Source organism: Musa acuminata, chromosome BXJ3-4 (assembly GCF_036884655.1).
Source record: "Musa acuminata AAA Group cultivar baxijiao chromosome BXJ3-4, Cavendish_Baxijiao_AAA, whole genome shotgun sequence".
Taxonomy (NCBI): Eukaryota; Viridiplantae; Streptophyta; class Magnoliopsida; order Zingiberales; family Musaceae; genus Musa; species Musa acuminata.
This window is the reverse complement of record NC_088352.1, coordinates 12,501-40,131: the sequence shown is the minus strand read 5'-3', so window position 1 is coordinate 40,131 and position 27,631 is coordinate 12,501. Positions and strand designations below refer to the sequence as shown.

Genomic DNA, 27,631 nt, shown 5'->3' with positions numbered 1-27,631 from the left:
CTAAACATCCCCGGACGGAAGCCGCCGAGTCATCATCATCCTTCCTTCATGTGGTTGGGACCAGCTACATGCGGGCGGGCGGGCGGGAGGTAGGGACTCCGAAGCGTGCTTTCAGCTCGCCACCAGAAACGGTCATCACTGGATTTGACCGATTCTGGAACAACAGGCTGAAGAACCCTTTTACCACCGGCAAAAGTGGTTGGGCGTCGTCTGACAAGCGTCGATAGTGAGAAACTCCGGGTTAGCATATCCGACCGATCGATCATCATCCCACAAGGGACGGCAGGAACGACATGTTGATTCTTTTTTTTTTTTTTTTTTGTGCTTTATTTCGATTCTGAACAAATATAAGACGCATCCATACGGAGTTCCAAGGAGAAATGAGTATCTATCTCGATTAAATTTCCAACAAGCGTCTGGCACTGCAAAAGCAGCGCAAACCAGCTTTCACGTGGAAAGTAACTCCAGAGGCAAACATTTTGCTATCGTGGAAAGTTACGAATGTCCCCTTCACACATCACGAAACCCAAATCTCAACACACGATAACATCGAGAGAAATAAAATTATGATTCAAGAAGATAATAAAATAGAGGAAGTCGTTAATCAATCATAATTTATACTCCGTGGGAAGGCAGGCAGGCAGAGGCAGGATAGGGGTCCAACCACGGTTCACATCTCCCAGCGAGTGTCTTTTTCTGTGTCTTGAGGGGAAGTAGCACCATCCCACTCGAACAGACCCTGATGCTCATCAAAATTCGAGGGACTATTGGCTTCACCTTTCGAATCATCCAACTCCTCAGGGCCCTCAACTTCATCTTCACAATCACTCTGCTGCTCTTGGTCACTCTGGACTCCGCTTGTTTCTTCCTGCTTCGACAACAGATTGATTCCGATAAATCACGTTAGAATCCTGGGTGACCAAGCAGATTTATCTCTAGAGAGAAATGTTCAAGGGATACCTCCTTTTTACCAACGCCATCCTGCAATGGATTCACCTGATCACCATCTGTCTCTCCGTTGGAAGTTGGCTTTGCCCTAATTTGGAGCTGCTTAATTACTTGCATAACGTGTGTACGATCTGCCAAAAAATAATAATAATCAGGATTAAGCGTATCAAATTTCACATGCATTTTCACAATGGCTTAATTTATTTGTATATGGTGACATCTCCAAAAATACATGAATAAATAAACCTGATGAAACAGATATAATCATTTCACGCTTTATGTTTAACGTGCTTCCAAATTAATTAAAGAACATGATGATAGCAGAATAGCTACCTGGCATAGGACTATCAGTAAGAAGCTACTGCAAAGCCTCACACAGTTTCGGATAAAAGAGCAGGCTACTGATCAAACATAAGGTGCAACATATCAATCTGACGCCCTCCAAAAGGCACATTTCTGATGGTTTCTTTACCTCGATCAAGCTTCCATCCTCCTCATACATATTTGTGGCTAGTTGTGGCAATATGAAATTAGAATTACTGATCAAGTAAACATCAATTGAATCTCCTGAAAACTTCCTAGACATCTGAATTATTACTAGTATTATATCATTCGAGTTAATAATTAAATGATAGAATTACTGATCAAATAACATAAAAAAATCGTGTTTAATAATTCTAATGTTCTCTAGCTCTTTGACTCGACTAAAATCATGGGAGTGAGGGATCCTACCACCGTATCTGGTGCTAAGTCATATCTTCTCCGACAACAGCATCAATTTATCTGTAATTCTAGAACTAAAATACCACAAATATGAAAGAGGGGGAATTTATATGTCAAGGTTAACGATGAATACTTTTGTTGAAAGAAAAAAAAAAATGTATCATGACGCATATGTGAGACTTATGATCACATCTCAACTGTATCTTGCATAATGTGTGGGCTATCTTCAAACGACTGCCATGAACCCCCACCACTAGGGTACAGTTTTGGATGGTCATGATGCACATTAATTGAAAAATACAACACAGTGATTTAAAACCCAGGTGAACTAATTATTTTATTATGAAGGTGAAAAATCTAGTGCAAGAGGCTCTCACAAATATCTATATCACAAAGGAAGGATCTTACCGTTGTGCTGATGTCAAAAAAATAGAAGAAAAGGTTCCTCATCCACTTAAAGGCCATCTCATGACATTGTGTTGCAGATGCTGCAACTCAAATATTTACAAGCATTTAGTTCTGTTATTCCATTCTACATCTCTTTTCCAGAGGAAGGAGGACCCAAAGACATTTGGACAAGCCAGAACTGGTTGGGTGTTTATCGGTTTAACCACAAACCAACACACAGACAAGCAACTTCACCGAATTGAATTTCGTACCAGGCTACTACCCAGTATTTTACTGGTATTGAGTTTACTAGCAGTAGGCCTACCACCCATGTCAGTGTCTTTCCCATCATTTTCCCCTTTTTTTCACCGAATTCCTCTCTTTTTTTCCTTCTCTACCAGCAACTCCTTTTCTCCCCATTTTTATTAAATTCTTCTTCAATTCATTCCTTTTTTGCATCAAATTTCTCAAATAGCTTGGATAGCTGATTTCTGCTTTCTGATGTCAAATTGCTGATCTTATTTAACAAATAGAATTTATACTCATTCAGATAAGTACAATAGATTGCTTCAATCAATCTAACATTTTATAGTATTGAAGAAATCTGTCTTCATAGCAAAACCAGAACTTAAATTAAACATCAGGTGATAGATCAAGCTAAGAGAATTTGAGTGAGTAGCAAAAAGTCAGTCACATACTAAGAGAATTTAAAATTTTGGGAACAGCAAAAAATCAATTTCTTACCTTTGGAAGGACGAAGTAAAGCATCATGGACTTGCGAAGGATGTTTGCGTTCTTCAATTTTGAATTTTAGTTTCACTTGATGGCGTGTGCGATTAGGGAACAGCTGCTGTATCATTGCAAAATCTGTTCCAAATTGGTGAATAGCCTACACATTCAATCAGCACACAGAATATTCGATCAGAAACACCTAATAGAATTAAAGCATACCACCAATAGTTCAGCAAAAAATTAAAGAACTACCCAATCGATTTTCCTGTCATTCTTGCACAAAAGATCAATATTGAGGAACATCAAGCAAACTTTACATAGACCAAATTACCCTCATTGTGGGCACTGAATTCACTGGTCCCTTAGATCAAGTAATTAGGACCGGTTATTCAGTACTCGTACAGAGGAAACAGCAAGTCAAAAATGACTTCTGAGTTCCGATAATTCATATCTTTATTTTTTGAATTTTTTATATTTTTTATTCTGGAAAAATATTCTGACATACCCTTGTCAAATGGTTAAATATCTGTTTAATTCCCCTCAAATGTTTTTAAAATATCACGAACATCCTCGAGGTTAAATTCCTTAATATAATAATTAGAAAATAACATGTGTTTGTGTAATGATTATTCTACCGACTATCTACGATACAACCTATCAAACTTCCTCGTTTCTTGGTCGAGCACTCCTGCATCGACCCGAAGTCCCCCACTTTCAACTATTTTGATGAGAAGCCCAGCGGTCTTACGAAGTTCCTTGGACTCTGTCCTTCAACATTGTCTCGGTATTTGGAGTTTGCATTTATAGTCTCCACCTCCTCGGTCCCTTCCCACGATCATGTGCTCTCCCTCCATAAGAGTAAAGGATCAATGACTCCGCGGAAGCCCCACCATCATGTTGCAGAGCTCGTGTTGATTCTGTTCTCCGTTGCATCCTTGATAGCAATGTCCGCTTACTCAACCTTGTCCCCTGACTTACCAAACTCCCTTAAGCGAATATGAGCTCTGAAGCAATCCAACCCTCCAGCCCCTTCGATCATACCTCTATGTGATCAAGTCCCCCGATGGGACTCACTAGTACTTGCACTCATAATTCCCCCTCGATGGAACACAACCCCCATATAGTGATGATCAAAGTTTTCATTTGATGCAAAATTCGATGCACGCACGGAAGACCCACCTCTGTGGTACCATGACATTCACTCCTTGAATCCATAGCTCTTCTTGTCATCGTGTTGTTCACCAATGTGGGGCTCCCAGTAGCTCCCAATCATATTTTTGTATGATCAAGTCCTTCGCGGAACTTCTCCTGTGTGTGTCGCAATCCTCAAACTATTCAATGAGAAGGTAAATCATAGTAGCCAACTCAATGCAAGGAATGAAAACATTTCTAATGCTTCAAAAGTGTGAGCAAAGAATAAGGTAAGTAACCAGCTCGATACATGGAATACAACCCTCGAGGAGACAAGTAAAGTCGAGTAACCTTTGTCTTCTCAACTCTTAAAAGAATGAGCAAAACCGAATACCTCAGTTCCCTTATTTATCCAACAGAGGAACTATGCACATGTTCAAAGACCCTTCAAAGAAACTTAATAAAAGACAACAATTGTCAAATTCTCACCAGTAGTGATCGATTCTACCGAGAGTAGACTATCCGCTTCATTTACCAACAAAATGTCAATTGAAAGCAAAAGTGATGCGAACCTATTTGGAGGCGACAACTAAATAGAAGAGAAATCAAATGGGCAAAAGACCTCAAAAGCTTCAAAGTCTGCGAGGCGATACACTTTAAAGTTCCAACAAACATCTACCTAGTTCAAGTAGCGCGAGACGTTTAAGATATTATCGCATAACAAGGAATGTCTTTTCCTTTATCTATAGGATCTACACGAACCAACAAAGATCTACACAACTTGATCGACCCCACACCAAGTTAGAGTCGTTTGCAAGTTGAAACAACGTGGTCGATTAAAGTTCGTCTACTCAACAACAACAGCAGAGAGCAATTAGGAGTCAAGAGATGCATTGCAACTGGAGTAGAAGATTGAAGATTCAGCAAAGGTAAGGAGATGCAACATCCGCAAAGGCTTCGACGAGGATGTTAAAAGAATAAGTGGGAAAGAATGTCACGAACAAATATGTGAATAGGGTGTTTGATGAAATACTTGTGTATACCCATGTCTTTTGATTTTGTTTATGCTTTGCACAGGGGCTTGCAATAGGCTTGGTAGGCTTATTTTGGTTGGCTTTTGTGATCGTTTTAGGCTTGTAAGTGCGGATTGTGTGCAGTCGACACGCAAAGGCAAAACTGCTTAGAAACAAGCCATTAAGCAACCATTTTGGAGATTTCTTGCTCCACAGAGTGGTGTGGAGTGTTAGCCAACACGACACCCAAGAGCTACTCGGGTGGCACATAACTAGATGGGCCTTTAGGGAAGTGTCTAGGGCTGGTTCGCTATCTTATTCCATAGCAATGCCATGTGGGCACTTGTGGGGACTTTACTAATGATGCCCCTTTTAGCCCATTCACCCCCTCATTTATTAAGACTTGCAATTCGTAGTTCCTTTAAAGAAAGTCCTACCCTAACTGAAGTAGATAAAGAATCACCTTTTTCAATCTCTAGGCTAATTTGTTCTCAAGTAATACATTTTCTAACTCAAATTGTACTTCTAATGTAATTCTTGAAAAAAACATAAAAATAATATACTTCAAACTACTCAAATAATATAGAAACACATATGAACATAAATCGCCTAATTCGGACCAACTTATGGATCCATTGAACACAAGGTCTGACCGGCAGATGAGAGGAACAAAGAATGATCAGCCTATGAATCCATTAGACACAAGCCTAACCTTGATATGGAGGATGATTGACCAATTTGACTGGCAGATAAGAGGAACAAAAGAATAATAACAAAAAAAAGGAGAAAGGAAAAAAAAGAAAAGAAGATAGAAATAGAGACAGAGGGGAGGAAGAAAGCAGAGAGGGAAGAGGAAAAACTAGTCAATGGGGTCACCAAAAGCTACAATCTTGCATGTTGAACTTAAATAGAGGATATGAAGCTGTGCGTTAAAGAGAACATATGTTAGAGCTTATTACAAATTAGCTCATACAGAGTCATGAAATTAGTTCCTTAACTATGTTCTTTCTACTTATGAACTTCATAGATATATCAAGGTCACAAAATTTTCATTTTGCCTACTTTTTCTTATATTTTATATTTTGATATCTTTATTTTTGGAAAAAGCAAAATACAAATTGCATTCTTTAAGCTTTACACTATATAATAACTGTAGTAATTGAAGCAGTTGCCATATTTGTCTTTTACGTGCTGCAGTACATGCCATTAGCATGGAGGTCTTATGCCATGCCAACACAGTATGCATGCCAATGTGATGAAAGGAGAAACAAATACAAAACCCAAGAAAAAGATAAATGAAATGAAGTTTCACTTACTGCACTACAACAGTATCCAGCATCCTCCAAATTTCAAAAGAGGAGCTAACTGTGACAGAGCCACTAAGGCATAAAGAAGCATGCAGTCATGTACTTCAGCAATAGAAAGGGTTTAATGGGGAATTAAACCCTCCATTTGGATGGCAGAATGCTATATTCAGAACAGATTGCTTGGTGCATAATGAATGAAATGAGAATCTACGGTAGTACACAAGAACTAAGAGTTGAACAAAAGAAAAGCAGAAAAACAAAGGCCACGGGTTAGAGAAATGAAAGCCAACTGGGTGAAATCTTGAGCTGGTTTGTCACTAGGAAGTTCAAAGAAACATGTGCTGCAGCATTCCTTTTTTCATATATTACATATAAACTAAAAAGAAACATGGTGTGACAAGATCAAAGTACCTCGTAGAACAACTTTGTTTCTGCTTTTGACCATCTACTAGTTTGTGGCCGGTTCATGTAAGAATGGTAATTCAATCTCTTGGGAGTTGATTGCACATTCTGATTTGCTTCTTCACCTGAATGATTCAGTTCTTGATCCTCTCCAAAAAGAATGTCCTCGTTATTGGACAAAGAACTAGTACTGTTATATAAAAATTTTGATCAAATCATGGAACTTAGATATGGCATTTACGAAGAACTTCTTACAAGATGATGGATAATGAGATGGACATTAACCTATATATGTTTAAAAAGATATGCCCAGCCATTATAGATGTTACTAACCTTTTCCATAAAAATTTCATTTCCATCTTGTGTTTTCATGGTGTTTGTATCACAGCCCTTCTCATCAATAACTACTATAAAAATATTCAAATGTTTTCCTTTAATACTACATACCAGCCCCTATGATAAACATCTGTTTGTCAAAAGAAAATATACATGAACATTACCTTTTGATGTTTAAACCAATTGAAACTATAATAATAAAAAATATACTATGCTTATCTTTAACAAAATAGGATCCTCAACTGAGCAGAAAAATATATAACTGTCCCTTTACCTCTCTTCCTTCTCTTTTGCACTCACCTTTGTTTTCTCTTCACTTGCATCAACATGCCCCTATTATTTTCCCCTCTTCATCCATATCTCATCCTCTCACGTGTAGGTTTGTTCTCATGCTCTTTTGTTGCACAGTGAGAGGCTACTTGTGGTAATCTATGGGTGTCAGATAGTGCACAACTATACATGAGCTTCAATACAGTGTGTCATGTGTAACTTAACTTAATTTTCCATATAGTCACTATCATAAACTTTGAGCTGGTGCATAAGTCCTATATATACATCCTTTTTAAGTATACAAATTTTCATCAGAAAATACACACAATTTATACATTTAGTACAGATCATAGATATGTACAACCATTCTGACTTGAAAATCCATGAGCAAGTCCAGGTTTTTTGAAGCCTAAAAATAGAGGATCCTAAAACCACAAAGAGAGATGCCCAAACAACCAAGGAGAAAAACCACAAAGGTATGTGCCACTCATGCACATGAATAAACAATCACAAAGACTAATATACCACAGTACTATTACAAGCTCCAATTAGAGCTCCAAGCATGCCCCACTGCATATCTTCAAACATAAATTCAAAGGTAAATCTAAGCAAGTTAATTTGTGGCACAATCTCAGGGAAGGCTCCTACTACAATGACATGCTAAAGGCCAAGTCAAAAGCACTTTTCTAAATGTTTCTCACTTCTACTTGCCACCACTCATTATTTTAAGGAGGCCCTTCATCCATCATTATCAAAGCCATTAGAGTCAATAACTAATTTACTTCGTCTTTCAAAGTTTCTTCCTCTCACTATCATGTTTCTAGCGGCAATACTTCTATAAGTTTCTACCTGTCAAAGTATTTAGATTAAGAAAATATGATTTGGTGGATAAGAGAATTTTCAAAAGTTTTCTGTCTGTTTTTGAACCTTTATGTTGCAAACCTGATTATGACTGAAATGTATTGTCTGCATTTACATATTACTCAAGCCTAATTGATTACAGACCTCATATATCAGACAACAATACGCTTATTCACTGTCCATTTTTATAGTTGTCAAATTGATATATATCTTAGATTTCATTTATTCCATGACAATTAAACCGTCTATAATACAGCCAGAAAATGATTCACTCGCCAGGAAGGGTTTCAAAATACATAGTGCTACTGATTTAAAAGAGACTAAGAGAGTATGCTTATATCCTCTAGACGTCCGAGATCTGGGGCACGAGATCCCAATATATAAATAATCTAAAAACCCACAAAGTGAAACATTCTATTTTGCAACCCTGTGAGATATTTTTCGTACCTCTGACCTGAGAATAATTTACTCGTTGCCGCCGCTTCTTTACTCTGCAGAATAACATTCAAAATAACATCAACATACAACAATACCAATTATAAGTGATAACATTCAAGCAGCCAAAAAAGACATACTGCTATACGCTCCTTAGCTTCTGCAAGCATTATTAGGTCTCTTATGCTAATCTGTCTCGGGTCAATCTCATCTTCAGGTGTTTGCAGTAAAACTTTGTTCACTAAACATTTCAAAGATAATGAATTATCGACTGAAGTTCATTCAGTTTCTTCCAACAGGTGCAGCATGAGTTTATGATAACATTACGTAAGACTGCAAGTTCATTTACCTTGCCTTCTCCTTCGCCTTGTGGCATGAGGAAACTTCTTTTTAGGTGAATTCTCTACAACAGAATCAGGTTTTTCAAAGGCTTTCTTACGCTTCCGAGTGGGTTTTTCGATTTCATTTGTCTGCCTCTTTGACTTTCTCTTGGTCCTCTTTGGCCTAGGCATATCTTCATCCCTATGACAATCATCACTTTGGCTGTTATCCATCTGAGAGACATTAAAGTTGTCAATATCACGTTCATCATTGCTTCCAACTTCAATTTGGTCAGTACTGCACTTGGCTATCCTCTTTCTCAGTTTCCTACATGGTTTATGAGCATCATCATCTTCATCATTTTCTGAAGTAGGCCTTCCTTCATGGATCCGCTGCTTAAGTTTTTGAACAATTTGGGATTGGGACTCGGTATGAATATCCTCCAAACCCTTTGGAAGTCTGATTTCTTCTCTATTCTGGGAATAAAGGTGACATACCTCATAAGATGTGATCAAATAAAAATTACCTTACATAATCAATCTAGGATAAGAGATACTACCAATTACTTGAGAGTAAGTTTAAATGTCATTGGCAACAACTTAAGGTTAGAAGTCTCAGTAAAATCTGTTTGCACTAAGGCCAAGTCATCAGGGAACAAATGAGTCAATGTCAGTGTCTGATTTAACAGAAGCATGATCCTCTAAGAAGTCTGTCTTTACAGTTGAAGGATCCTTATCAAAAGCGACAGTGTCGATAACACTATTACAAACAGCAGAACCAGTGCTTGTGATGTCTCTTAATCCAAGTCTGGGCATCAGATGAAATTAACCAGCAGATTGAATTCTATGATTCAACAGAAGTGTAAAGAAAAAAAGAGAAAATTCAATACAGACCAGAAAGTAGCAAAATTTGAACAATAATCCCACTTCAAGGAGGATTGCTACATACAAAGTTGTGGCTGGCTTGGAAGAAAATTAGTATTGAAAGTTTCAGCCTGAATTCCCTAATGCATCATAATAGCAAACAGAATATCCATATAACAAGTTCTGCTGATAAAAGACAAGCGGACAAGAAACAAAGTTTACCTCTTCTCCCACCTCTCGGTGATCTATTTGAACACCTTCATTGCAGTCTGAGGTTATGATTGATGAATGCAAAGGATTGTCCACAGGTATATCGATCTTCGCTTGTACAGAAGAAGGGTTCGTTATCTCAGAAAAGGATCCCATGGGAGGAGGACCAGTAATGGAAGCATCAGGAAGAATAAAAGAAACAGATTTAGCAGTTCCCTTTATTGGTTGTGACTTGTTTCTAGGTTGGAACTTGCCTACTTGTCTGACATCTAGAAAGAAAAATAAGTTGATAACAAATCATCTCAAAGCATTCGTTAAAAGACAAAAGAGAAAGGAATAGAACATGTTGCCAAACAAAGCCTACAATTGTATGAAAAATAGGACTATGTTCAAGAAAAAATATGATATTATTCAACATGCATGGGTTGGATTTATATCTAATTCTCAAAAACATTGAATATGTTGAAAAACTATCTGTTGCATCTCTACTTACCAGTGGTGCTATTGTGCTGAAAAGAAAATTCATCAAGTGATTCAAGGCCAGAAAGCATTGCCATCTCCTAAAATGAATCCGGTCACACAAAAGATAAGCTACAATGTAAACTTGAAACTATGATTTGCACTGAAGGAAAATAATCGTTCAATACCACTTCCTGTCGATTATCTGGAAAAGCTTGCAAATCATCATCCGATAATGAGACTTGAAGTCCATCATCAGTGGATTTTGAGGCTGCGAAATCTTTTGCTATAAGAAGAGGTTGTTGGGTATCATTCAATTCGGATGACAAAATATTTGATCCAGAGCAAGCAGTTGCAAGGTTTGTGTCCTCAACAATTGCCTCCATACCTAGAATAGTATATGGTAATAACATGACATGTTTATGGCACATTGTGTCAAAACCTTCTGTTTACAGCCACCACTCAATGAAAATGTAGTCAATGAAAAGAGTACATGAAAAGGATTTTGGAAATTAGCAACGTGTAGATAGTAGAGATAGCACACCAAAAATATCATAATGGAGTTCATACTGAGGAACATAAATGCAACCTGAACATAGGCTAACTTAATAATGGGAACTCAACTTCAACAGAACAGAAAACATACCTAGTTAAGTATTTTATTGATCGAACATTAGAACCACCTCGTTTCTGCATTATAGAATTGTTCTTCATGACATGAACCTCCCAAGTGATCAGACAATTCATGAACAACTCAATGTTTTAATGTATAGGTCCTAGATGTTGAGGAATCCATTTCAACAGAAACAGAAAGACCTGTTTTCTTCTTTTATGACAATCATGCAAGTAGCATGAGGCCCATTCTCCAATGACAAGCACAAGGTTTACCTACAGTTTTACGACCATAATCTAGACCTAGCACACAATAAATCTCTAACATAAATAATAACTAGAGTTTGCAGATCAAATGTATCGGATACCCTTCATGATTTGGACACCATGTAACATTGAAGGCTCTAGTTAAGTTGGACATCGGTATGCTTGTAACAATGTTCTCAGATTACCCCTTAGCTATCTGCAAGTTCTGTCCTGTTAATCTAATTGTACATGCTAAATGTAAACTTAGATACATAACCTTGACATTGCTCTTAAATCTTCATGTTGTACTCCATTACAAGAATAATAAGAGGCTTAATGAAGAAATTTTTAGGAGAAACTAAAAAGTTTACATTATAATGGCACGGATCATTATTATCCATCACAATTTATATATGAGAAGCTAAATGATTCGACTGCACATCATACTCGATGCAAATATTTGCTCTGGAAAAGTATGATAATTACAGTTTAAAATCATGATCCAATTCAAATCCTCTTAAAGACAAAAATATGATCAATCATAAGATACGATCAAAACCAGAAATTTTCATGTGTTTCCTACCTCAACTTGCTATATCCCTAAGGAATTAGTCAAAATAATTCGCAACTCCTACTTACCAATGGCTCCACTAGAATGAGACAAGTCGTAAAGAGCGTCCATGCTGGAAAGCTTTGTTGATGCCTGATATAGCATTTAGAAGCTAATAAGAACCCAAACTTATATAGAGAACAATCAAATAACTTACATCTCAGACATTGAAAGGCAACTTGCCTGTTCCTTTGACTCTGCAATATTGGATCGCACGTCAATATCACCAATTTGTACACATTCTCCATCTCCATAGGTCTTTAAAAGGATTGATTGTTCAGCCTGAAATGGTTGTTGAACTGCATTTATTTCAGAGTGAGTAGCCCCTGTTTGGTTGCAGCCAAAGCAGAGGGATGAGGCACAGAATGACTCCTCGACTACAAGTTCTTTGTCATCATGTTGTGAATTAGCTTTTGGCCTAAAGCTATCAACAGGTCCTAATGACATGAAAATTTACACTTAAAGAGCAGGGTGTCAAAATAAATTAATCTTAATATTTAAAAGTTAATCCAAGTTATAACATAATCAGGATTACCAGTCGTCTTCAAGCGACCATTAGGAAAATCCAAGCTAAAGAACATATCCGCATCCTGTAGCAATAAGGTTTTACTAATAGCATTTATTCACCATGCAAGTGACAACTTAACAAAAGGTTCACCTTTACCTGATCTATGTTTCCTTGATTTTGCTGGAAATTCTCCACATATTTACCTTCAGATTCTACGGGTTCTGCAAGTGTGGACTTCAGTTGCCCAACAGATTCTTGCACGGAATGGTGGTCACAGGCCACACTATAGGAATTGGAAACACAAGGTTGGAGATAGGGGCGCTCCATCTCAAGGTTTGAATCAGCATCCGGAGCCACAGGCTCGAGAGGAGGAGCATACAGGGTAGCATCAGAAGTTTTGGGGGCTGCGGAGGTAACCTTAACAGGTTTTGCACGAGCTTTAGGTAGGAATTTGCCCAATTTTCGGTCTGCTAGGATCCACAGTAGCACTTCAGCATTGAAAATAACAAGAAAATTTTGAGCAAATAAAAAAGTTTGGACATAGCAAGGTGATGAAAAATGTCATCGGAAGGATCTAATTCATCAAACATAGCTTCTGCATGAAGGTAGTCCCAAATCATACCATAAGGAATTCTTATAATATCATAAACTCTTGAACTGATTGAGATAAAACTTATATTCCACACAACGAATTATCAATCATAAAGCCACAACCAAATGTAAGATGAGTATATGCGAAGCCCTAACCCATTAAACAAAGATTGAGAAACCAAGAATATTGTTGTACTCATACAAAAATAAATGAATACTTTTTCTTCCGCGGGTGCAGGGGGTGAATAAATAGAAAGAAGAGCGAAAAAAGAGACAAATAAAGAAACCTAAATTGGAGGTAAAACAGGACCATTGATTATATCTGGAAATAGATAAATAAGTTTATGTTACCAATCAGCTCATGAGTAGTATATATGATATGTATACTTCCATATTCCCTTATAGTATGCCTCTCTAATTCATTTATATTAATAAATGCTTCAAATACCGGTAGTATCAACTGTCAACACATAGCAGCCAATATTTTACTAGTTCGATCAAGCATCTCGTGAGACCTGATACCAGTCAGAATTTTTAATATTTTTGTGATACCGCCAATACATGTTAATTGATATATGTTCAGTATACTAAAATCACATCATTCCAGCAAAATCCGAAGCTGGTAGCGAGTTGAGATTTTAAACCTTGATATCAACATCTTCCAATCTTAATTGTGCATAAATCACAAGAGATACATGTGCCTTGGTAAGTTCAGGTAATGACATAGGTTAAAGAGAAACAGATTATGCTCAAGGCTTCTCCTATTAACTCCCACTATAAGATTGTAAAATTAATTAAAAAACAATGCAACACAAGAATTGGAAATTTGAATGCAGAGAATTGTCTAAGTTCATTATGTATAATTAAAACCTTCCTCTCCACATACGAATCTGGATAACTGAGCAAGCATTAGAGAAGGGAGGGGACGACAAAACAGGAGAGAGAGGAAGCGAGGAGATCACATGAGAGGGAGGAGAGAGGAGAGGAGAAGAGAAGGGAAGAGAGGATAAAACAGGAGAGGCGAAAAGAGAAGAGCACAGGAGTGGGGAGGAGAGGAGTGAACAGGAAGAGACGAAAGAGGGGAGGAGACGGTAGCAGAAGGGACGAAAGAGAGAAGAGAACAGTACCGGCGAGAGGAGGCGACTTAGCCTTCGAAAACAGCAACGGGAGACCGCGGCTTGCGGCAGCGGCATACAGGAGGTGATTCGGCCGGCGATGTTGGCAGCGGTAGCATAAATAAAACCTAGGGCTCCCTCGTCGATCGTCCCTCGTCCCCCCGGCTACTCGTACACGCCACAACAGCTTCCCTGGCTCCTATATATATATATATATATAATATAAAGAGAGAGATAGAGAGAGAGAGACATAGAGTCGACTCTGTAAACTCGAGGTCGACTCGGACGATCAACCGATTGTACCGAGTCGACTCACGAGTCAACCCGAGTCCATTAGATTTACGTTTTCGAGATTGAGTCAACACGCTAGGTCTGGATCGCATGATTCAGCGGTCCGGATATCTTTCGATTTGATTGGGGTAACTGTGCGTGTAGGCACACGGGAAGGAGCATCACCCGGTGATAAAGGGATCATCGGCAGCGAGAATATCGGTCGGTAATAACCGACCACAACACGTATCCATGGCATCCATACCGGAGAGGAACAAGATATTGTAGACTTGCTTCGTTGAGAGCAAGCAACAACAACACAGGGATGATGGTGATTGTATGTTATCACCGGGTGATGCTCCTTCCCGTGTGCCTACACGCACAGTTACACGAATCAAATCGAAAGATATCCGGACCGCAGAATCATACGATCCAGACCAAGCGAGTTGACTCGATCTCGAAAACGTAAATCTAATGGACTCGGGTTGACTCGTGAGTCGACTCGGTACAATCGATTGATTGTCCGAGGCGACCTTGAGTTTACAGAGTCGACTCGATGTCTCTCTCTCTCTCTCTCACTCTCTCTCTCTCTATAATATATAATATATAATATACATACATACATACATACATACATATATACATATATATATATATATATATATATATATATATATATATATATATATATATATATATATATATATATATATATATATAGGAGCCAGGGAAGCGGTTGCGGCGTGTACGAGTAGTCGGGGGGACGAGGGACGATCGACGAGTGAGCCCTAGGTTTTGTTTATGCTGACGCTGCCATCATCGCCGGCCGAATCACCTCCTGTCTGCCATTGCCGCAAGCCGCGGCCTCCCGCTGCTGTTTTCGAACGCTAAGTCGCCTCCTCTCGCCGGTACTGTTCTCTTCTCTCTTTCGTCCCTTCTGCTACCGTCTCCTCCTCTCTTTCGTCTCTTCCTGTTCACTCCTCTCCTCCCCACTCCTGTGCTCTTCTCTCTTCGCCTCTCCTGTTTTATCCTCTCTTCCCTTCTCTTCTCCTCTCCTCTCCTCTCCTCCCTCTCATGTGATCTCCTCGCTTCCTCTCTCTCCTGTTCTGTCGTCCCCTCCCTTCTCTAATGCTTGCTCAGTTATCCAGATTCGTATGTGGAGAGGAAGGTTTTAATTATACATAATGAACTTAGACAATTCTCTACATTCATATTTCCAATTCTTGTGTTGCATTGTTTTTTAATTAACTTTACAATCTTATAGTGGGAGTCAATAGGAGAAGCCTTGAGCATAATCTGTTTCTCTTTAACCTATGTCATTCCCTGAACTTACCAAGGCACATGTATCTCTTGTGATTTATGCACAATTAAGATTGGAAGATGTTAATATCAAGGTTTAAAATCTCAACTCACTACCAGCTTTGGATTTTGATGGAATGAGATGATTTTAGTCTACTGAACATATATTAATCAACATGTATTGGTGGTATCACAAAAATATTAAAAATTCTGACTGGTATCAGGTCTCACAAAATGCTTGAACGAACTAGTAAAATATTGGCTGCTATGTGTTCACAGTTGATACTACCGGTATTTGAAACATTTATTAATATAAATGAATTAGAGAGGCATACTATAAGGGAATATGGAAGTATACATATAATATATACTACTCATGAGCTGATTGGCAATAGCATAAAATTATTTATCTATTTCCAGATATAATCAATGGTCCTGTTTTACCTCCAATTTAGGTTTTTTTTATTTGTCTCTTTTTTCGCTCTTCTTTCTATTTATTCACCCCCTGCACCCGCGGAAGAAAAAGTATTCATTTATTTTTGTATGAGTATAGCAAAATTCTTGGTTTCTCAATCTTTGTTTAATGGGTTAGGGCTTGGCATATACTTATCTTACATTTGGTTGTGGCTTTATGATTGATAATTTGTTGTGTGGAATATAAGTTTTATCCCAATCAGTTCAAGAGTTTATGATATTATAAGAATTCCTTATGGTATGATTTGGGACTACCTTCATGCAGAAGCTATGTTTGATGAATTAGATCCTTCCGATGACATTTTTCATCACCCAGCTTCTTCCCCAGGTTATTGCTATGAACAAACTTTTTTATTTGCTCAAAATTTTCTTGTTATCTTCAATGCTGAAGTGCTACTGTGGATCCTAGCAGACCGAAAATTGGGCAAATTCCTACCTAAAGCTCGTGCAAAACCTGTTAAGGATACCTCCGCAGCCCCCCAAACTTCTGATGCAACCCTGTATGCTCCTCCTCTCGAGCCTGTGGCTCCGGATGCTGATTCAAACCTTGAGATGGAGCACCCCTATCTCCAACCTTGTGTTTCCAATTCCTATAGTGTGGCCTGTGACCACCATTCCGTGCAAGAATCTGTTGGGCAACTGAAGTCCACACTTGCAGAACCCGTAGAATCTGAAGGTAAATATGTAGAGAATTTCCAACAAAATCAAGGAAACATAGATCAGGTAAAGGTGAACCTTTTGTTAAGTTGTCACTTGCATGGTGGATAAATGCTATTAGTAAAACCTTATTGCTACAGGATGCAGATATGTGCTTTAGCTTGGATTTTCCTAATGGTCGCTTGAAGACGACTGGTAATCCTGATTATGTTATAACTTGGATTAACTTTTAAATATTAAGATTAATTTATTTTGACACCCTGCTCTTTAAGTGTAAATTTTCATGTCATTAGGACCTGTTGATAGCTTTAGGCCAAAAGCTAATTCACAACATGATGACAAAGAACTTGGAGTCGAGGAATCATTCTGTGCCTCATCCCTATGCTCTGGCTGCAACCAAACAGGGGCTACTCACTCTGAAATAAATGCAGTTCAACAACCATTTCAGGCTGAACAATCAATCCTTTTAAAGACCTATGGAGATGGAGAATGTGTGCAAATTGGTGATATTGACGTGCGATCCAATATTGTAGAGTCAAAGGAACAAGCAAGTTGCCTTTCAATGTCTGAGATGTAAGTTATTTGATTATTCTCTATATAAGTTTGGGTTCTTATTAGCTTCTAAATGCTATATCAAGCATCAACAAAGCTTTCCAGCATGGACGCTCTTTACAACTTGTCTCATTCTAGTGGAGCCACCGGTAAGTAGGAGTTGCGAATTATTTTGACTAATTCCTTAGGGATATAGCAAGTTGAGGTAGGAAACACATGAAAATTTCTGGTTTTGATCGTATCTTATGATTGATCATATTTTTGTCTTTAAGAGGATATGAATTGGATCATGATTTTAAACTGTAATTATCATACTTTTCCAGAGCAAATATTTGCATCGAGTATGATGTACAGTCGAATCATTTAGCTTCTCATATATAAATTATGATGGATAATAATGATCCGTGCCATTATAATGGAAACTTTTTAGTTTCTCCTAAAAATTTCTTCATTAAGCCTCTTATTATTCTTATAATGGAGTACACCATGAAGATTTAAGAGCAATGTCAAGGTTATGTATCTAAGTTTACATTTAGCATGTACAATTAGATTAACAGGACAGAACTTGCAGATAGCTAAGGGGTAATCTGAGAACATTGTTACAAGCATACCGATGTCCAACTTAACTAGAGCCTTCAGTGTTACATGGTGTCCAAATCAGGAAGGGTATCCGATATCTTTCGATTTGATTGGGGTAACTGTGCATGTAGGCACACGGGAAGGAGCATCACCCGGTGATAAAGGGATCATCGGCAGCGAGAATATCGGTCGGTAATAACTGACCACAACACGTATCCATGGCATCCATACCGGAGAGGAACAAGATATTGTAGACCTGCTTCGTTGAGGGCAAGCAACAACAACACAGGGATGATGGTGATTGTATGTTATCACCGGGTGATGCTCCTTCCCGTGTGCCTACACGCACAGTTACCCGAATCAAATCGAAAGATATCCGGACCGCAGAATCATGCGATCCAGACCAAGCGAGTTGACTCGATCTCGAAAACGTAAATCTAATGGACTCGGGTTGACTCGTGAGTCGACTCGGTACAATCGGTTGAGTTTACAGAGTCGACTCGATGTCTATATATATATATATATATATATATATATATATATATATATATATGTATATGTATATGTATATGTATATGTATATGTATATGTATATGTATATGTATATGTATATGTATATGTATATGTATATGTTTATGTTGCCGTTGCCATCATCGCCGGCCGAATCACCTCCTGTCTGTCGTTGCCGCAAGCCGCGGCCTCCCGCTGCTGTTTTCGAAGGCTAAGTCGCCTCCTCTCCCCGGTACTGTTCTCTTCTCTCTTTCGTCCCTTCTACTACCGTCTCCTCCCCTCTTTCGTCTCTTCCTGTTCACTCCTCTCCTCCCCACTCCTGTGCTCTTCTCTCTTCGCCTCTCCTGTTTTATCATCTCTTCTCCTCTCCTCTCCTCTCCTCCCTCTCATGTGATCTCCTCGCTTCCTCTCTCTCCTGTTCTGTCGTCCCCTCCCTTCTCTAATGCTTGCTCAGTTATCCAGATTCGTATGTGGAGAGGAAGGTTTTAATTATACATAATGAACTTAGACAATTCTCTACATTCATATTTCCAATTCTTGTGTTGCATTGTTTTTTAATTAACTTTACAATCTTATAGTGGGAGTCAATAGGAGAAGCCTTGAGTATAATCTGTTTCTCTTTAACCTATGTCATTCCCTGAACTTACCAAGGCACATGTATCTCTTGTGATTTATGCACAATTGACTACATTTTCAATGAACCAACAAGTAAACTAGATTTTAGTTTTCCAATTTTGAAGCTTAAAGGAGCCAGCATCATGTAACTATGTCTCCATATGTTGAATATTATATATGGAAGTCAACCTTGATTTTTAGGTTAGCTATTTCTGAATGTCGACAGGGTAGATGGAAAATAGTACAAGTAGAAGCCTGTTGGCTGCTATTTTGAATGAAAAAAGATCAGGTCTCATAAAAAAATCACAAGATTTGTCTCATCTCCTGGATCAAAATAATATCCCATTCAAGGAAAAAATAGTTCAATTCAAAAAGTTATACGATGAAATGTCACATATAAGTATATGATCTAGTACACAATGCTTCAACAAGTTTAGAAATCCAGAAAAAAGAAATCACTGACTGATCTTTGTACAAAAGAAAAAAGAATCCATTAATGACAAAGACATATGCATGAGAAAGATGTCATGAAAAATAATTTTAGCAGCAAAAATTCACTTCATATCACTGACTTACCAGGATCAGACTCAATAGTACACCAAGACATCCTGAGAAATCTTTTATAACCTGCAAAGGTTGCCACATTTAATTTTCAGTATAATCATGCATCCAGCACAAATTATACCCAAAAAGAAACACTCCAATATAACACACAGAAAGTTATTTAAATATAACAAGACAAGATTAAAACTTTCCAAGAAAAAAAAATAAAAAAAAAATAAATTCCCAAATGATGACCAATCAGTGGCTGCTGGGTTAAAATGTAACTACCTTAGTATGAGCTGAACATACCAAAATTGAGAAACTTTAGTAACATGTCCAAATGAGTTTAAACTAAATGTAACAATTCATAACAGCCACGCATATGTTCCCTAAAAAGGATCACTTAATAAGATCCATGCATCATAGTGCTAGCAATCTCTAAAAGAATATAAAGACAAGATAAAGTGGTGATAGAATACGATAGTACACTTTTCAGATGTGTAAATAATAACTTCAATATGTACACTTTTCACAAGTTTAAACCAGTCAAATGGAAGATTCCCAATATGTCCATTGATTCTCAAAGGAGAACATAGCAGATCCAACTTATGCTAAATAAGCACAAAAAAGAAATGGGACATCAGAAAAAGACATGCCAAGGTTGGGTACAGACAAACAGGTCTCAATTCAATCATACTAGAAGAAAACACAGTAAAAATAAGTTCGAAAGAAGGCTCATATAGGTTGGTGGCACTCTGTTTTAGCATAAAAACATAATACACATCGATGGAGAACACATGTTCTGCTTCAACTTTACAGCAATGGATAACAAAAAAGAATGGTCCAATGCACAAGTTCTCGCCAATGGAAGTCTAGAGAGCGTCAATGAATGCACAAGCAAAGAGGTGGTTTCCATGACTCGTAGCAAACTAGCAACCTTACCATGACACCAATGGATGACAACTGATCAAAACTTGGGAAACATTAAAACATGGAAATAGTAAAACATGTATCACAATAACTAATGTACAATTTAGAATATCAACATATCCTGATAAGCAAGATCCCAATGATTTCTTTTCCCTATTTGGTGAGCAGAGAATGCATGTCACTTAGTACTGCAAAGACTACATTTTCGGTTAGAATAGCAACAAGTATTGATATTCAACGATTTGATTTTCTCATTTAAGTATAAAATTTCCGGAAAGGAAAAGTAAAACATTTTTAAAATAAAGAAAGGTAATCAAATACGAATAACCAGATGCAATTTCACATCCTCTGTGCAGATAGCTTTGCATGATGAAACTTCCAAGGAGATATGCCCTTTTTCTAATGAAAAGTTTCGACATTATAGATAATGGGGTACTTGCATAGGAGACTATATTTATTCTCGAAAGTATTTTTCTAGCGGACTGAGATGGACAATAAAGAAAAATCTCTCACAGCAACAATCCAGTGAAGGGGGAAAAACAAAAATGAATCTCCAAGTACATGACATTTATTATGCAAACAAGTACATTTTGATCGAGCTGCTTTTGTCACTGGTACTATTTATGTTACAGCTGCCACATATACATTGTAAAGAAAATATTATTTTAGACTTAGGACACATAATGATTTCAGTCTTTAGTAAAGTAAAAATAACTTGAGAATCGTGAAAGAGAGAAGGCATGAATAATATATATTTATCATATCAGACAAAAAAGGTGATTCTACTTATTATGATATGACCAGTATATAGACCTTTCATTATAATCTATTTTCGCATCAAGAAACTTCCTTAAATATCTTCAAGAAAGGAACAGAACACTTTTTACCTCCTTTTGGTCTAGGTTCCAAATCATAATTTACTTCCCTAATATAATAAATATTTAACTAAAATAAACTAAGATCAAAGTTGCACAGTAATGGAGGCACAAGTCGCTTTCATTCAACAAGACAGTGATTGTAAGAGACAATTACCTATTCATTCAGGGTTTGTATTTAAACATGTTCCAAACATACACTGTTATTGCTAAATTACCAAGTGAATAACAAAGGAGGCGGTAAGGAAGGGTGCCTGCTTAGCAAAGGTTATAACTAGACATATAAAGTAAAGCAAAATTGAAAATAATCTGCGAAAATGTAATGTAACAAACCGATTAATCATCTCTCCCACGTAGCTTGTCCCATCTGGGATTAAAACAAAAACAATAGTTCAAAAAAAAATCAGAATACATGACAAAATTTGGACTTTTCATTGGCCAAACATCTGATGCAGATAACGCAAGAAAAACACCTTTTCTTTTTCAAGCATTTTTCAAGGATGATATTCCCACTTCAAAGCAAGCCACAATTTCTGTTCCGAAAGTTTCTCCTATGTCACAATTAAGTCAGGAAGCATAACAATCAATGATAAATAATTCAAACAAGAACATAGTCTGGAAGAAAATTCAGGTGGAGATCCACAAAACTAGATATTCAGCCGTAACTTCCTTAAATATAAACGTCGTAAACCTTTTAAACCCTAGAAACCGGTGTCAACAAGAGGCATAGAGCTTACAACGATCTCAAACAAGCAACACGCCGAGCAGCAGCAACCAGTGATTTAAAAAGCGCTAGGTGCCAAGGTCCACAAACGCCCGAGGCGCTAGGCGGTCCCCCGAGCGAAGCGAGGCGCTAAAATTTAAAAATATATAATATAATTAATAATTTTAAATAAATAAAAATTAACAACATTAAAATCAAAATAATATATTATTAATCTATTAACAGAAAATTAATCATTTCAAAATTCAAATAAACTTAATATTAAGAGTATACTGAGCCTGAAGGAGAAACGAGGAAGCAGCGGCGAGCGGCGGCGGCAGCAGCGGCAACAGCAGCAACGGCGAGCGGCGGCAACAGCAGCAGCGGCGAGCGACGGCGGCGGCAGCGGCAGCGGGAAAGGGAGTGGAAGGCGCGAGCAGCGGGAAGGCGCGCGGGAGGGCTCGCAGGAGGCGAGAGGGCTCGCGGGAGGCGCGAGCAGCAGGAGGGCTCGAGGGAGGCGCGAGTAGCGGGAAGGCTCGCGGGAGGCGCGAGCAGCGACAGCGACGAGCAGCGGCAGCGAGCGACTAGATCGCGATCGGGATCGGGAACGAGAATGGCAGCGGCAGAAGGTTAGTGTTGGGTTAGGGTTGGGGTTATATCGGTTTTGTTGGTTCGATTGAACCAACTAACAACCGAACCAGGGTCGAACCAGACCTAAAATTCTGGTTCGGTCGCCTTGGTTTACCCAGGCGCTCGCCCAAAGCGCCCAGCGCCTGGGCTCGGGCGAGCGCCTGTTTGTAGCGCGCCGCCTGGGACATTAGCGAGGCGCTCGGGCCTCGCCTCGCCTCGCCCGAGCGCCTAGACGAGCGCCCGAGCGCCTTTTGCAATCACTGGCAGCAACCGAAGAGGACGAAGAACGCAAGGAGGAACAAAGTCACAGCGATATCATCAATCTACAGTGGGGGCGTAAAAAGCTTAGGACAGGCGTGGGGCTCATGTCTTAGACGATTTCACACTTGCTCATTGTTACATATAGCTTCATAACTCCTGAGTTACAGAGACAATATAAAAAGGTGAATACCAGATCCATTCTCTTATATTTTCATAAATTGTTTGGGGAGCAAGAAAGGCCTCAACAATATAGATATGCAAGTCTCTTCTGCGCTAGGATGACTTAGAGGACACTGGTTCAGAACCATATCCTTAAGATGATTGAGTGGATAAAGAAACTCACGGGTCTAGGAATGGTCCTAGAGGATAACCCACATGAACAAGCTTTAGGTGACTCTCCTTGAGCTCCTCTATATGTTGAGAGAGGCTAAGAGCACCATCAAGGAAAACCCTCTCTCATGCCTTGTCCTTCTTCCCCTTTTCCCCTCCCAGTCGATAAGCCGACAACCACCCGTCCCAACTGACAACTCTCTCTCATACCTCCTCCCTCTTCCCATCCCAACTGATAGCAACTCACAACCACTTCCTAGTGTTTTGGAAATGATTAAATTTATCATGTCTTTTAAATTTAATATTTAGGAGTGTCTAATTTCACTTAAGTATGCACCTAGTGCCATGGGCATTTTAGCACTTTGGTGTTTTAGCGCCTAGCACCATCGACAATATTAATCCTCACTAGATAAAAAAATTAGCAAAACTACTTATTCTTCTACAAAGTTAGGGAAAGTACCACCTCCTTATTTTTTAATTAAAAAATGTCATAGAGTACCTTATGAGTTTAATCACTTTTCTTGTTGTTTGGTTTTACATGTCAAATAAAGCATATGATATATATATCCATGGGTATAAATTAACATGTGCAGATAATGATCTACATCAAATGCATGTTGATGCACATAGAAGATTGCAACTTCAACGTTTTTTAAGATAATAAAGACTTATCTAATTTTGTGAGTTTAGGAATGTAAAAATCATCGATTAGTCGACCCTCAAAAGCTCCTTCATGTCAAAGCTAAACAACCTTGATTGTCTTGTACCAACCACACTTACAAGTCTTCTTTGTCTAAATAGTTAACAAGCATTGCATGTCAATCTAACTCACATTTGCAATTTGCAAGAGGCTGGTGTGAAACCTTAATTCCCAACTTCATCACAATCTAATTCTTCCATCAATTTTAGAGAGAGAGAGAATGAATTGAAAAGAACACAACACTCGACCATTTTCTAAAGCCACATGAAGCACAAGGCCATAGTAGTGAGACCCAAATACAGATTTAGGGTTGGCATGAGCATCCATAAATAGAATAAGCAAAAGGAAAATGGAGAACTATGCAATATTTCAAGAGATAAAGACACAATCATGAGACTATACAGTCCAATTAGTTTTATTGCTATTGTTATGTGCATAGTGTTGCTTCTTTTTCACAAAATAAACAAGTATTACAATTTAAGATAAGGATAACTTTAAGTAGCACTAATTGAATAAGTTTGTAAATAATTCTGACAAATGGTACAAAACCTTCTAATAACAAAAAAATTACTACCAGCAAATAAGGAAACGGAAAACATGAAAGAACAAGACCTTGTAGAAGTTGTAACATCACCACCTATAAATGTGCTTAGATAATTAGAAAATAGAATGATATAACAACAAATTGACAAACACATATTTTCTTCGCATTTAAGACATCATATATAAGTACATCCTTTTGTTAGAATTTAGCACCCTTCAGGTAGTATTCCAGCATTACACCACTATCTGACGATGAGTGGAACATAAAATGACCTCACAATTAATGCTAGTCAGGTTATAGGATGAACTGTTGCTAAACCAATGTTTGTGAACAAGTGTATGCAACCAAATGAGTAATTAATACTATCATATGTAACAGTGAGGAAAATTTGAAGATCCATTTACATCATACTCTGAAAAGTCCCATTAAATTGTTGTTACCCAATTTCTCATGAAATAGAAAGCCATACAATATAGTTGTTAAAGAGAAGAAAACAAAGAACAACTAAAATCACTCAAGTTCAAGACGTGATGCTTACCGCAAGACATAGTGTACACCTAAATCATCACCCACACCTGATTTGCCAGGCACTTGATGCCTACAAAAACAAGTCAAAATCAAAATCAGAACAAAAAACCAAACAAAAAACCCTAAGCCTAGATATAAAGATTAAAAACACCCAAAATCTTATATACAAGAGTGGTTAAGGGTAAAATCTAGGGCGATCAAGAGAAGTTTCTTCCATAAAAAGAATCTGATTTTGGTCTTCCACTTCTTGGCGATAACAAGAAAGGTCCGATAGGGTCCCCTGCCGAGCCTTTTGGCGTTCGACAACATGGTCCAACATGACCCTTATCGAGCCATCGTTGAGGTGCTGCTTGATGGGCCTCTTCCTTCTGGTGATGACCTTATCAGCATACATCTTGATCATACCCTAAACCAGGAGAGGAGCTGCGACAAAAGGTGGAAGAGGTAGTAGGGAGGAGGATCGGGGAAGGGATGTCGTCGTTGTCGTTTCACTAAGGAAAATGCCATTCACCAAGGAAAATGTCGCAACGCCAAGAGCTACTTGGAGGATCCAAAATAACCTAGATTGAAGATGAGGTGGTGGAGAGAGGATCCGGGATAGGAGATAGAATCTTCGGAGGGTGAAAGGAATCATCGAAAGAACCTAGGAATTCGATTTGGCTACTATTGAATATTGTCTACTAATCCACACACAAAACAAAATCTACCAGGAAAACGCCGCAGCCAAGAACTTCCCGGAGGAAGACACCGCCATTGCTTACGCTGTTTGCCGATGGAGGGGAAGACAACCACTCGCCGAGGAAACGCCACAGTCGCCGTTGGGGAGAAAGAGAGTCGCCGCTGGGGAGAGAGTCGCTGTGTTTAGGTCACGGGTACGCCTGGGCACTTTGTTGTGAGGTCGGTAAGGGGCGAGGTATTGCGGTATCCCGAATCTTATTTGGTTCAAACTAGAGATACAAAATAACTCGACTCAGGTTAACCCAATTGTAATTGAATCACACCAGTGTCCGAGGAAGCCCAGCTTGGGCCCAAATAAATATTACTAAAATAAAAAAATAATTGAGATTTAAAATAATTGACATAGACAACATTGGCAATAATAAATAATCAAACAATGAGATAAATGATAAAAATTGAATAAGACCGATGCCTGACCCGACCCCTGCATTGGCCCAAACGAGCGCGTTATCCACGCACACACCCGTTTAGGGTTTAGGGTTTAGTTTAGGGTTTATGGTTTAGGGTCTGTTAAAAAGAACTATGACCTACCACAGGGACTTCCAACTTATTATTTATTGACCAAATTATCAATAAGCAATACTACACTAAATTATTTATTCACCAAAAGAGAAGATTATCCAATAGCCCTATAACTTTCCTTTCCTCCAGAAAACACGAGCAATAAAAAGAAAAGAAATCAGACATATTTTATAAAAAAATACAAACATGAGAGAAGTTAAAATTGATGGTGCCAAAAAGATGATCAGCAAACCCATTAACTAACATTCCACCTGGAATTAGAGAATATAAAAAATAACCTACTCTCAAGATTAAAAACACCAATTGCCAAGATCGCATAAAATAACCCACAATATCGAGATTTTCCACATCAATAACCAACTCTATCGGGGATGGGGGGAGGAAGGGGATGACCCCGGGGGGGGGGGGGGGGGGGGAAGGCGCGTGGTGGGCGGGGGATGGGGGCGGCTGTTGCGGGGTGTGTTGGGTTTGGGGGGGCGCTTCCAGGAAGGGATGGAAGAGGGAGGAAGAGCTGTGGTCCCGGAGGGGAGGATGGTGTCGGAGAAGGGGGAGGAAACGTGGAGAAGGGGGAAGAAGGAGGGAAGGGGAGGATGGTGTCGGGGAAGGGAGGAGCAGCGAGAGAGGGGTAAAGGGTAAAGAGGGAGGAGAAGGGAGGGGGAGGAAGGTGTCGGCGGAAGGAGCGGAGCTGCGACAGTGGAAGAGGGAGGGGGAGAGAGGAGGGATCGGGGAAGGGGGGGCTGCAACGGCGAAGGAGGAAGAAAAGAAAGAGAGAGATACCGGGGGGGCGGAGACGCTGTTTCGCCGATGGAGAGGAAGACGCGGCAGCCGCCGTTCACCGAGGAAAACGCCGCAGCGACAGGAACTCAGCGGAGGAAGACACCGCCGTTGCTTCCGCTGTTCGCCGATGGGGAGGAAGACAGCCGATCGCCGAGGAAATGCCGTAGTCGTCGCTCGGGAGAAAGAGTCGCTGGGTTTAGGGCAGGGGTGCCCGCGGTGTCCATTGTGCGGTTGGGTAAGGGGCGGGTTTTTAAGCTGTCCGGATTCTCATTTGGTTCAATCGAACTAAATGCCTTGCTTCTAGTGTTTAATGACCAATCACACTTTATCAAGTCACCCAGAACAGTCTAAAAACACTCTAACAAATGTAAAATACCTTAATTTACTCATATGACAATGATACTGTATAAGTAGGTTAGCCATATGTGCAAAAACACACTTAATATGAAACCCAAAATTGCAAAAATTAGTTTACAAAACCTGTAGTTAAGTTAAAATATGTGTTCAGATGCTT

General features: G+C 38.9%; 2 protein-coding genes and 1 long non-coding RNA gene across 3 annotated transcripts in view; 1 reads left to right on the top strand and 2 right to left on the bottom strand.

The window, feature by feature from the left end:
* Positions 1-368: 368 nt before the first annotated feature.
* Positions 369-19,681, bottom strand: LOC103974455 (uncharacterized). Its single transcript, XM_065145555.1, has 13 exons — positions 19,613-19,681; positions 12,050-12,148; positions 11,896-11,959; positions 10,587-10,786; positions 10,433-10,499; positions 9,952-10,208; positions 8,895-9,342; positions 8,686-8,786; positions 8,558-8,601; positions 6,653-6,833; positions 2,803-2,947; positions 961-1,079; positions 369-868 (listed from the first exon to the last, which is right to left on the bottom strand). The coding sequence occupies exons 1-13, from the start codon at positions 19,679-19,681 to the stop codon at positions 671-673; spliced, it is 1,992 nt and encodes a 663-aa protein (XP_065001627.1). The 3' UTR covers positions 369-670.
* LOC135635700 (uncharacterized) lies at positions 15,114-17,951 on the top strand. Its single transcript, XM_065146969.1, has 5 exons — positions 15,114-15,258; positions 16,389-16,451; positions 16,536-16,846; positions 16,921-16,975; positions 17,074-17,951. Exons 2-5 carry the CDS (start codon positions 16,394-16,396, stop codon positions 17,355-17,357), a joined length of 708 nt encoding a protein of 235 aa, XP_065003041.1. The 5' UTR covers positions 15,114-15,258; positions 16,389-16,393; the 3' UTR covers positions 17,358-17,951.
* Positions 19,682-21,714: 2,033 nt separating the features above from the next.
* The window catches only part of LOC135636545 (uncharacterized), a 6,960-nt gene continuing 1,043 nt past the window's right edge, over positions 21,715-27,631 (bottom strand). Inside the window, exons 2-5 of the long non-coding RNA XR_010495913.1 lie at positions 27,118-27,417; positions 25,091-25,150; positions 21,858-21,935; positions 21,715-21,751 (exon numbers count right to left, since the gene is read on the bottom strand). This is a non-coding gene — a long non-coding RNA (uncharacterized LOC135636545). The remainder of the gene's footprint in view (positions 21,752-21,857; positions 21,936-25,090; positions 25,151-27,117; positions 27,418-27,631) is intronic.